At 43.7% G+C, this 12,379-nt stretch overlaps 1 protein-coding gene across 3 annotated transcripts in view; it reads left to right on the top strand.

Moving 5' to 3' along the window:
- Positions 1-8,688, top strand: part of SPATS1 (spermatogenesis associated serine rich 1) — a 32,462-nt gene extending 23,774 nt beyond the window's left edge. For all 3 annotated transcript variants that reach the window (XM_017878101.1, XM_017878102.1, XM_017878100.1), the window contains 3 exons: positions 1,213-1,275; positions 7,879-7,994; positions 8,560-8,688. In XM_017878101.1, coding sequence (XP_017733590.1) covers positions 1,213-1,275; positions 7,879-7,994; positions 8,560-8,588 — 208 coding nt within the window. In that variant the 3' untranslated portion in view covers positions 8,589-8,688. The remainder of the gene's footprint in view (positions 1-1,212; positions 1,276-7,878; positions 7,995-8,559) is intronic.
- Positions 8,689-12,379: the final 3,691 nt, after the last annotated feature.

Below are 12,379 nucleotides of genomic sequence, written 5' to 3'. Positions count from 1 at the left end.
TTAAACTTGGAAATAAACTTAGACCAAAGTGATGGAGAAAAATGGGAGGATCATTACATTAAAAGAAAAATAGTTGGTGTATTACTTTTTTTTTTTTTGAGAAGGAGTCTTGCTCCGTCACCCTGGCTGGAGTGCAGTGGTGTGATCTCGGCTCACTGCAAGCTCCGCCTCCCGGGTTCACGCCATTCTCCTGCCTCAGTCTCCCAAGTAGCTGGGACTACAGGTGCCTGCCACCATGCCCGGGTAATTTTTTGTATTTTTAGTAGAGACGGGGTTTCACCATGTTAGCCAGGATGGTCTCGATCTCCTGACCTTGTGACACACCTGCCTTGGCCTCCCAAAGTGCTGGGTAGTTGGTGTATTAACATTTAAAACATTGTTTTAAAAAATTAACCATGTGAAATATAATGATGCTGACTAAAAATGATCACAACTAAAATCTGTGGGCCAGGGGCGGTGGCTCACACCTATAACCCCAGCCCTTTAAGAGGCCAAGTGGGGGCGGATCACCTGAGGTCAGGAGTTCCAGACCAGCCTGGCCAACATGGTAAAACCCTGTGTCTACTAAAAATACAAAAATTAGCTGGGCACGGTGGCAGATGCCTGTAATCTCAGCTACTCAGGAGGCTGAGGCAGGAGAATTATTTGAACCTGGGAGATGGAGGTTGCAGTGAGCTGAGATTGCAGCACCACACTCTAGCCCGGGCGACAGAACGAGTGAGACTCCATCTCAAAATAAACAAAATAAAATAAAATAAAATCTGTGGGCCAGGCACAGTGGCTCATGCCTGTAATCCTAGCACTTTGAGAGGCTGAGGCTAGAGGGTTGCTTTAGCCCAGGCGTTCCAGACCTACCTGGGCAACATGAAAAAACCCCTTCTCTACAAAAATACAAAAAATTAGCTGGGCATGGTGGTGCATGCCTATAATCCCAGCTATTTGGGAGGCTGAGGTGGGAGGATCACCTGAGCCTGAAAGGTTGAGGCTGCAGTGAGCTGAGATTGTGCCATTGCACTCTAGCCTTGGGGACAGAGTGAGACCCTGTCTCAAAACATAAATAAAATAAAATAAAATTTGCGGTTCTTACAGTTTTGAAGTCCATACTTGAAAATTAAAATCGGAAAACAGGACATTCTATTGAATGCAATGATGTATTGATCTCTTTGCTGTGGATGGCATACCAGTTTTATGATTGCCTTTTCTGTTTTTCAGAGTACCTTATGAAAAGAAATTTGATACATTTATTCCGCTTGAGCCTCTTCCACAAATTCCCAAGTGAGTTCTCTTACCATGTTTTGTGCTATCCCATCTTCATGAAATATCAATTATTTTATTATTTCCTCCTGCAGAGGAGCAGGTAGATAACCAGGACACAGGGCCCTTTTGAATCCCAGCAGGAGGGTGGGGCAGTTTGTAAGGAAGGCGTTTGGATAGACACTCTGTAGAGTCTGCAATTGGGATGGTCACATATTCAACAGACATAACTGACAAACTACCAGATGCCATGTGTTGTGCTAGCCATGCACAATAGGAGAGTTCACACGGAACAAAAAGACAGGGTTCCTGATTCCTAGAACATGAGTATTTTGGGAAAGAAAGACACATACTTAAATGATTGCAACTGGGGAGAATGGTTAGAGTTTCAAGAGGCAGAAATAAAGCTAACAGAGCACTTCTGTGTTTGAGGGAAATATCGTTCCTTTAATTTCATACTTTTGCTTCACTCCATTCTGAACCTCATGCATTTACCTAAGCTGGTTTCTGACCGATAAAGATATATTTTCTTTTCTTTCTTTCTTTTTTTAACTTTCTAATACAAAGCAGTCTCATATGAGTGGGCATGTGTCTCAGGGTCTGACCCACTCTGGAATTCAGTGGGAATAAAAGCTTTTTATTCCAAACTTGAGATTTTTAATGTCTTTATTATGTTGCATTGTTACTTATGGCACACGATTAGGACTTCTCATGTCTGTACTTTACATTTTTAATAAACACTATTCTAGAATATTCCAAATAATAGCAATTGCCTAAATTTCATCACCATCCTACTCAACTATTTTAGCTTTTGTACATTACTGTTCATATGCAAATATGTTTTTACATGTATAAACCCCAGAATACCAATTAGTCGGGTTTTCCTAAAAAGAAAGGTTAATTTTTTTTTTTTTTTTTGAAGAAGTACAAAGTGACTGGGTGCAGTGGCTCACACCTGTAATCCCAGCACTTTGGGAGGCCAAGGCAGGGGGACTGCTTGAAGCCAAGAGATTGAGACCGGCATGGGCAACATAGTGAGACCCTATCTCTACAAAAAAATTTTTTAAAAAAATTAGCCAGGCATAGTGGTATGCAACTGTAGTCCTAGGTACTTGGGAGGCTGAGGCAGGAGGGTTTCTTGAGTCTATGAGTTCGAGGCTGCAGTGAGCTATGATTGTGCTATGCACTCCAGCCTAGGTGACAGAGCAAAACGCTGTCTCAAATTAAAAAAAAAAAAAGAGAGAATTCGATCAGCATATTCCTCTGTGCTATGGTCAATAAGACAATTGGGAGACATGGACCCTTTCCTCAGGGACAGTCACCCTAATGAAAAAGTCTACTAACCAGTTAGTCATGGCAGAAGCGACAAAGGCTTCTGTTGCTGGATTTAGCATTTATTGTTTCCTAGTTCTCTGTTTTGTTCTGTAGTGTCTAATTTGCTGTTAGTCCCATCCAGTGATTATGTATTTTGATCTTTAGAAATTCTGTTTGATTCTTTTTTATATCTATTTATATCTATTGTTCTTTCCTATTTTCATGTTTTCCTTAAGTACTTGGACATAGTAATAACTGTTCAAAGATTTTTGTTTGCCGGCCGGGCGCGGTGGCTCACGCCTGTAGTCCCAGCACTTTGGGAGGCCGAGGCAGGCGGATCACGAGGTCAGGAGATCAAGACCATCCTGGCTAACACGGTGAAACCCCGTCTCTACTAAAAACACAAAAAATTAGCTGGGCGTGGTGGCGGGTGCATGTGGTCCGAGCTACTTGGGAGGCTGAGGCAGGAGAATCACTTGAACCCGGGAGGCGGAGGTTGCAGTGAGCTGAGATCCCCCCACTGCCCTCCCAGCCTGGCAACAGAGTGAGACCCCATCTCAAAAAAAAAAAAATGATTTTTGTTTGCTAATTCTATTATTTGTGTCATTTCTGGGTGTGTTTCTGCTGACTGATTTTTTTCCTGATTATGGGTCACATTTTCCTGCTTCCTGGTATGTCTAGTAATTTTTATTTGGATACTGGACATTATAATCTTATATTGTTGAGTATTTGGATTTTGTTGTCTTCTTTTATTTTTTATTTTAATATTATTATTATTTTTTAGACGGAGTCTCACTCTGTCGCCAAGTTGGAGTGCAGTGGCGCAATCTGGGCTCACTGCAACCTCCATCTCCCAGGTTCAAGGGATTCTCCTGCCTCAGCCCCCGGAGTGGCTGAGATTACAGGCACGTGCCGCCACGCCCAGCTAATTTTTGTATTTTTAGTAGAGATGGGGTTTCATCATGTTGGCCAGGATGGTTTCAATTTCCTGACTTCGTGATCCACCTGCCTTGGGCTCCCAAAGTGCTGGGATTACAGGTGTGAGCCACTGCGCCCGGCCTTGTCTTTTTTTAAAGAGTGCTGGGCTTTGCTGTAGCAGGCAGTTAAGTCACTTCCCGTTTGGTTTGATTCTTTTAAGGCTTGTTTTCAAGCTTTGTTAGGGCATGTCTAAAGTAGTCTTTAGGGATAGTTTAATTCCATTACTAAGTAAGATGTGGCCCTTTTAGAGTCTCTACTGAATGCCTTGAGTGACCAATGAGGAGTCTTCACTTTGGTTGGTGGGAACTAAAATGATTTTTAGCCCTTTGTGAGCCCATTCAGTTCCCAGTCACTCTATTGTCTGATCTTGTGGAGTTCCACCCTGCACATGTGTGTCTTAATATTCAGCAAAGACTCGAAGGAAGTGCCATGTGAATTTCTTAATTTCATTTTTTTGTATAGTTCCTTCTTCCCCAGAACTCTGCCCTGCAGCTTCCAGCCCTCCAAGACTCTGTGAACTCAGATCTTCGGCTCCTCAGACTCATAGAGAATGCCATGCTCTGTGTAGGGTTGCTCATCCTACGCTGTGGTCTTGAATCCGCCGCCAGGCAAAAGCTGGGTGATTCCAGGGCTCTTTTCATTTGCTTTCCTTTTCTTTAGGATCACAATCCTGCGCTGCCTGTTGTCTCATTCTGAAAACTGTTATTTCATACATTTTGTCCAGTTTTCTACTTGTTTAAGTCAGGAGAGTAAATCTGATCCCTGCTACTTCATTATGGCTGGAATTATTATCTATGAATAAAAATGTTATTATCCATCATCTATTAATAAAAATTGTAGTTTTTTCCCCAAGTTATTTGATGAATCAGTTTTGTACTATTCCATCACTCTCATCAAAGTTATTCATATCTTTAAATAGTGTAGTAATTGTGCTTGGAAATTTAAGAATGTTAACTCTGCAAATGCAACAATCCACCTTTAAAATAAGAACAAAACCTGATAACCAGAACCAGATAAAGTTGCCAAGTCTTCTCTAGTTAGCTAGTGACAGAGAGAGCCAGAATTAGAATAAAAATTAGGGAGGTAAGATTACTTATTGAAAAGGTCCCTATAATGTGCAGTACATTTACAGGGATTAGTCAACTCAGCAGATATCTTTTGAGTACCATTTATGCACTTGATCTACAGGAGAAATGGGAAGGTGGTGAGGTAATGGAGGCAGGGATCACAAAGATGAATAAGATATGATATTTGTTTCAAGGCTCATTGTCTGTTGTGGGGAGAGACCACTAGATGAGTAATCATAAAACAATTGAAAGCAAATATGATACAATGTGTACCTAGAGGAAAGACATGTGGGGAAGTTGGGGACGTGTTGCAGAGGGGGTGGTATTTGATCTGGCTCCTAGATGAGGCATTGCAATTAATGTATCTTCCAAGGACAAAGTATTGTGGGATGCATCTATATTAGGTCACTTAATATTTATTTTTACATTTCCACGTGTGCTTGAAAAGAAAGTGTATTCCATTTAATCAGGATGGAAAATTAGATACATACTCAGAAGACTGACTTTATTGGTTCTGTTGTTTAGCCCCTATACTTCCTTTTTTTTGTTCACTTGGCCTAGTTTGGATTGAGAGTTAGTGTGAGAGTTAGGGTGTCTGAATATTAGCGTTTAGACTATTTTTGTTGTTAATTGTGTCTTTTAGCATTATAAAAGTATCTTTATTTTTCTCATTTAATACTTTCTGTCCTAAAGTATACCTAGCCAGTTATTAAGATTCTAATTCTTTTTTTTTTTTTTTTTGAGACGGAGTCTCGCTCTGTCGCCCAGGCTGGAGTGAAGTGGCCAGATCTCAGCTCACTGCAAGCTCCGCCTCCCGGGTTCACGCCATTCTCCTGCCTCAGCCTCCCGAGTAGCTGGGACTACAGGCGCCCGCCACCTCGCCCAACTAGTTTTTTGTATTTTTTAGTAGAGACGGGGTTTCACCGTGTTAGCCAGGATGGTCTCGATCTCCTGACCTTGTGATCCGCCCGTCTCGGCCTCTCAAAGTGCTGGGATTACAGGCTTGAGCCACCCGCCCGCGCCCGGCAAGATTCTAATTCTTACTTTACTTTATTTGCATCTGACCTTTGCCCATTCTTTTTGCTCATTCTTTTGCTTTTGAAGCACTTTGCTTTTTAGTGTAGAATTGGATTTTGCTGTGTGAGCCAGCTTGAAAATATTTTCTGTAAGTCAGGTGAATTAGGCCACTTGCATTTATTGATTAGACTGATATATTTGATTTCAGTTCTGTTACATTATTTGTTACATTTATTATGTGTACTGTATTATATTTACTGCGAGTCTTTCAGTGTTTTCTTTGATTGCTTCAACAAAGGTTGAAAAATGCTTTCTTTTGATATTTAGAAATGCTTGTGTTCTTATTCTAGTAGTTCTTTATGCTAGTATCTTTATACATTGCCCTTAGTCCTGCTTTTCTTTTCTTTTTTTGAGATGGAGTCTCACTCTGTCACCCAGGCTGGAGTGCAGTGGCGTGATCTCGGCTCACTGTAACTTCCACCTCCTGAGTTTAAGCGATTCTCCTGCCTCAACCTCCTGAGTAGCTGGGATTACAGGCACGTGCCACAACGCCTGGCTAATTTTTGTATTTTTAGTAGAGACACGGTTTCACCATGTTGGTCAGGCTGGTCTCGAACTCCTGACCTTGTGATCCACCTGCCTCGGCCTCCCAAAGTGCTGGGATTACAGGCGTGAGCCACCACGCCCGGCAGTCCTGCTTTTCTTATTTGGGCTTCTACTACTTGGCTTGTTGGCTTTAAGTCATAACTTTGACTTTCACCAATTACCTATTTGGTAACCATCCTCTTCTTTCTTGCAGGGACTTCCCTACCCCCAGCAGTTTTATAAGGGCATTTTGCCAGTTGTGGTATATTTCTCCTCTAAAGCACAAGAATTCTAGCTTCCAAAAGATGAAAACATTCTGCATCTCCCTGCTCTAACTCATCCCAGAGCCACACTTCCTACTACCTATTGGACCACACGCAGCCCAGAAATGCCCTTTCAAGTCTCAGTGGCTCTGGGAAGACTCTGGGTGTCTGCATTAGCCAAGGTCCCAGCAGAAAACAGAAAGCACACTCAGCTGGGATTCTGAAGACAGCTTAAGGAGAGGGACTACTTATGGATGTGTGGTCAGGGTTGGGGGAACCCACATGGGAGGGTGAAGCACCCAGAGGCTCGTGACAGTGGGAAGCGTTACTACTCCTGGGTCTGAGCAGCAAGAAGAGGGATCACGGTTTGCAGAACAGTAAGCACTGGAACTCTGGGAGAAGGGCTGCCCAACAGGAGCTGTGGCACTGCCAGAATTGGGGTGCCTTGGGAGATAGGACATCAGGGGAGGAGCTAGGTAAGAAATGCCCTAATTTCTGTCCACCTTCTGATCTCCTGTTGGTGCCATCAGCCAAACCCAGCTCAAAGGTGGAAGCACGGGTGGGGATGGTGGTTCATGCCTGTAATCCCAGCACTTTGGGAGGCCAAAGGTGGTAGGATCACCTGGAGTCAGGAGTTCAAGACCAGCCTGACCAACATGGTAACGGCCAGTCTTTACTAAAAATACAAAAATTAGCTGGGCATGATGGCATGTGCCTGTAGTCCCAGCTACTTGGGAGGCTGAAGCAGGAGAGTCATTGAACCCGGGAGGCAGAGGTTGCAGTGAGCAGAGATTGCACCACTGCACTCCAGCCTAGGTGACAGAGCAAGACTCTGTCTCAAAAAAACAAAACAAAAAGAAATGTGGACTGGATGTAGTGGCTCACACCTGTAATCCCAGCACTTTGGGAGGCCAAGGCAGGTGAATTACCTGAGGTCAGAAGTTCGAGACCAGCTTGACCAACAAGGTGAAACCCCGTCTCTACTAAAAATACAAAAATTAGCTGGGTGTGCAGGCGTGTGCCTGTAGTCCCAGCTACTCAGGAGGCTGAGGCAGGAGAATTGCTTGAATCTGGGAGGTGGAGGTTGCAGTGAGCCGAGATTGCGCCACTGCATTCCAACCTGGGCAATGGAGTGAGACTGAGTTTCAAAAAAAAAATGTGGAGGCACGGAGGAGCCCAGGTGATACTAGCTGTAAGGTCAGCCTCTTGGCAGAGAAGGGCTGAACAAGAGCTGGGTTTAAGGCAGGGGCAAATGGTGAACAACTAACATATTTTATTTTGAAGCTGGTCTCCTAAATTGGAGGTCTTTTTACTTTTGGAGCATATAATGCCTTATCCGCTGTTGGTGTTTGTAAATTTTGCATCAAACTGAAACTCAGGGTGTTGTCTTCTTACCACAGCTTGCCTTTCTGGGTGAAGGAGAAGGCTAACAGTTTGAAGAATGAGATACAAGAGGTTGAGGAGCTCAACAACTGGCAGCCAGCAGTGCCCTTAATGCACATTCTGCTCCTTCCTGGTGGGTTAAAGAACCTTCAAAGAATAGTGTAAAAACTGGAGGAGTCCACCGGGCATGGTGGCTCACTCCTGTAATCCCAGCACTTTGGGAGGCTGAGGCGGGCAGATCACAAGGTCAGGAGTTCAAGACAAGCCTGACCAACATGGTGAAACCCCGTCTCTACTAAAATACAAAATTAGCCAGGCGTGGTGGCGCACGCCTGTAATCCCAGCTACTCAGGAGGCTGAGGCAGGAGAATCGCTTGAACCCAGGAGGTGGAGGTTGCAGTGAGCTGAGATTGTGCCACTGCACTCCAGCCTGGGCAACAGAGCGAGACTTTGCCTCAAAAACAAACAAACAAACAAACAAAAAACAAAACTGGGGGAGTCCAGAAGAACAGGCTTTTGAGAGGCTTCACAATGGAAAGGAGGGCAGGCAAAGTATCTCCCGGAGTGGATGTGTCTTCTGTCCTGAGGTGGTCTCATGGGCAGATGTCATAGCCAAGCAATGAGGGTTGAGTGTATTGGTTGAGAATTGTCAGTTTTGTAATGGAAGAAAACCTTTAACTCCATGCCTCTATCCACAGGTGCTTTGGACTTTCCAAGACAATCCTGAGCATAAACAGGCCCACAAAACATGTACTGACTGCACTCTGGCGAGCCTTTTCCAGTTGATGGTTTTTCTCATGTGACTGTTCTAAATTCAATGTTTGACCTTATGAGGAAGTGTTGTGCTTTGCTTTTTTAAAACTTTATATTTTGAAAACTTTCACATTTACAGAAAAGTTGCAAGAATTGTACAACAAACACCTGCATATCCTTCACATAGATTCTATCAATGTTAACATTTGTTCAAACTTTCTCTCTCTCACAATATTACAATTACCATTTTGCTGAACTCTTTGAGAGTGAGTGGCAGATATTGTAATGCTTTACACCTGTATACCAACATATCTCAGCATGTATCTCCTAAGGTCAAGGATGTTGTCTAACAACCACAACATAAATATCAAACTCACGGAATTTAACACTGATAAAATATTATTAATATTTAGTCCACATTCAGTTTTAGTAAATTATATTTAGTTTTCTAAGGATGCCCTCAAATCAATCATAAATACAGACATTATGTGAGTGTCTTAGCCTGTTCAGGCTGCTATAACAAAATACCATAAACAGAATGGCTTATAAACAATAGGAATTTATTTCTCACAGTTCTGGAGGCTGGGAAGTCCAAGCTCAGGGTGCCAGCAAGTTCAGTGTCTGCTGAGGGCCAGCCTTCCGGCTCATAGACAGTACCTTCTTGCTGTGTCCTCATATGATAGAAGGGGTGAGCTAGTCCTCTGGGGTCTCTTTTACAAGGGCACTAGTCTCATTCATGAGGGCTCTGATCTCTTGACCTAATCGCCTCCCAATGACCTTATCTCCTAATACTATCACCTCGGGGATTAGGTTTCAACATATGCATTTTGGGGTGGGGAGGACAAACATTTAGACCATAGCAGTGAACTTTCATTGCTTTTGGTAAAACCGTTTTCATTTTATTAATACCTTTCGGAATGTTTCTCTAATGTTAACTTGGTACATGTCAGAAAAACATGAAGGCTGGATCTATACCAGGTAAGTAATACTGTTGCTCTGTAGCTGCATTCCCCACTTCAGTATTGCCTATCTACAATAGCCAAGCAGGGTGAGAGCTCAGTGACCACCAGTCATGAGTTTTAGGGCCTCCTGTCAATCAGACAAGAAGCAAACATTTGGAGGAAAAGGTGAAAACAAAAGCTGCCTCACAGGCTCTGACACAGTCAAACTAATGACTCTCGGCATTTTTATAGCCAATCTCTTTCTCCACTAGGGGACCCCACTGACTGACTAATGAGGGCTGCAGATCTAGTCTCCCCAAAACCTTAAAGTGGAAAGAGATTGTGGCCCATGCTGAGACTTAACGTGTCTATGACATGAGCATGATTTATTTCCCAAAATGTCTGTTGTTTCCAGTCACAGCCAAAGTGAATGAAGCAGGTTTAGAACATAATACATATAGCCAGGTGTGGTGGCTCATGACTGGAATCCCAGCACTTTTGGAGACCGAGGCAGGCGAATCACTTGAGGTCAGGAGTTCCAGACCAGCCTGGTCAACACAGCGAAACCCTGTCTCTACTAAAATTACAAAAATTAGCCAGGCATGATGGTGGGTGCCTGTAATCCCAGGTACTTGGGAGGCTGAGCCAGGAGAATTGCTTGAACCCAGGAGGTGGAGGTTGCAGTGAGCCAAGACCATGCCATTGCACTCCAGCCTGGTCGACAAGAGCGAAACTCCGTCTCAAAAACAAAGAAACAAACAAAAACCAAAATGCATTCATGGCACCTTCATATGTGCCTCTAGACTAACTGGCAGAGAGCATGGTGCCTACCGCCAGTGCTGTGCCTGACCACTCCTTGGGTTAACATCAGGATACATCTGTGCTACTCCTCTGGCCCCTGGGTCACAGGCCCACCCCTGCTCCTAATATAATAATTAAAAAGAAAACCAAATAATTTTAAAAGACAGAGGCTGCCAAGAGATTTTCCAGAACACATTAACTTCTGAAAAAATAATAATTTTTTGTGCCTCTATTACTTAAATATAAAAAAGTCGGCCGGGCACGGTGGCTCAAGCCTGTAATCCCAGCACTTTGGGAGGCCGAGACGGGCGGATAACGAGGTCAGGAGATCGAGACCATCCTGGCTACCACGGTGAAACCCCGACTCTACTAAAAAAAATACAAAAAGCTAGCCGGGCGAGGTGGCGGGCGCCTGTAGTCCCAGCTACTCGGGAGGCTGAGGCAGGAGAATGGCGTAAACCCGGGAGGTGGAGCTTGCAGTGAGCTGAGATCCGGCCACTGCACTCCAGCTGGGGCGACAGAGCAAGACTCCGTCAAAAAAAAAAAAAAAAAAAAAAAAAGTCTTCCTTCCCTCCAGTCAACAACAACGCCCCACCCCTAAAAAAAAAAGTCAACTGCAACCACCATGTGGGTTAGTAATGGAGGACACAATATAGAACAAAGAAAAGATTCTGCAGAGATTTCCTGATGGGATTATCTAGGTGGCACAGGAAACTGCTCTCAGAATGTTCCCTGGTGTTTTGGAAGGCGGGTGTCCTACACCATAAATATATTAAGAAAAACAACTGGCTGGACAAGGTGGCTCATGCCTGTAATCCCAGCACTTTGGGAGGCCGAGGCAGGCAGATCACGAGGTCAGGAGATCGAGACCATCCTGGCTAACACGGTGAAACTCCGTCTCTACTAAAAACATACAAAAAATTAGCCAGGCATGGTGGCAGATGCCTTTGGTCCCAGCTACTCGGGAGGCTGAGGCAGGAGAATGGTGTGAACCCGGGAGGAGGAGCTTGCAGTGAGCCGAGATTGTGCCGCTGCACTCCAGCCTGGGTGACAGAGTGAGACTCCGTCTCAAAAAAAAAAAAAAAGAACAACCAAAATATAGCTTTAGAAGGTTTGGAGTAGTCTCTAGGTTTCAAAGAGGTCTATATCATTCCTAGATGCTGCTCTAAGTAGATATGATTTGATTCCTTTTTCTTTTAATCTAGGACGCAGAAACCATGAGTAAAAAAAAAACAAAAACAAAAAAACCCCACACAACTGTTAGATGATTGAACTTCTGGAGTTACAGGACTACATTTCATCCCCTGAAAATCAGGGAAGTTTTCACTGGATCTGGTGTTCTCTGTGGGTACATCTCGATGGCCAGGCCTTATTCCACGGCACCTCAACAGCTGGCAGGGAGAGTTCCACTGCCAACTTCGGACAGCATCAGTATGTCTGTGTGTGTTTGGGAGACAAAGGCATAGAAAAGGCCACTTGGGAAAAACATGTGCATATCACAGCTGTTCCAGCTTTTGCTTCTTTCCAGCTGTTCCAGCTTTTCTTTTGCTTCTTTCCAGCTGTTTCAGCTTTAGCTTCTTTCTGCTACAAAGAGGTTGAACCTGTTAGATGTAAAGATCCCCTTCACCTCACTGTAGGGTCTTTGGTAAATAAAAACACGTGTGTGTGCAGAGGTGCGTGTGTGTTCATTTCTTACTTTCAATAACTGAAGTTCAATAGAAATAAACCATATGTGACACTTTACAAGTAAATTTCTTGGTGTGCAATTTTACATTGCACAGAGGTATTCTAATTTTGGATCCTGGGATAAACGAAAAATGGCCTCTGTGGACATGAGGAAACATTGTATTATTCAACTAGTGGCACCAACGTTCAAATCAGTGATCTCTGAACTCCAAGTTACCAAAATGTTAAGATAGTAGGATATCGAACTTCTAAACTTCCACAAGGAATTTAGGAATATACTGTAGGAGTCCACTAATTGTCCACATTTCTAATACGAGACACTCACAGGTTAGTTTTG

The sequence above is a fragment of the Rhinopithecus bieti genome, unplaced genomic scaffold, assembly GCF_001698545.2.
Source record: "Rhinopithecus bieti isolate Rb0 unplaced genomic scaffold, ASM169854v2 scaffold_9981, whole genome shotgun sequence".
Lineage (NCBI taxonomy): Eukaryota > Metazoa > Chordata > Mammalia > Primates > Cercopithecidae > Rhinopithecus > Rhinopithecus bieti.
The sequence above is the reverse complement of the archived record's forward strand: the minus strand, read 5'-3'. Positions and strand labels throughout refer to the sequence as shown.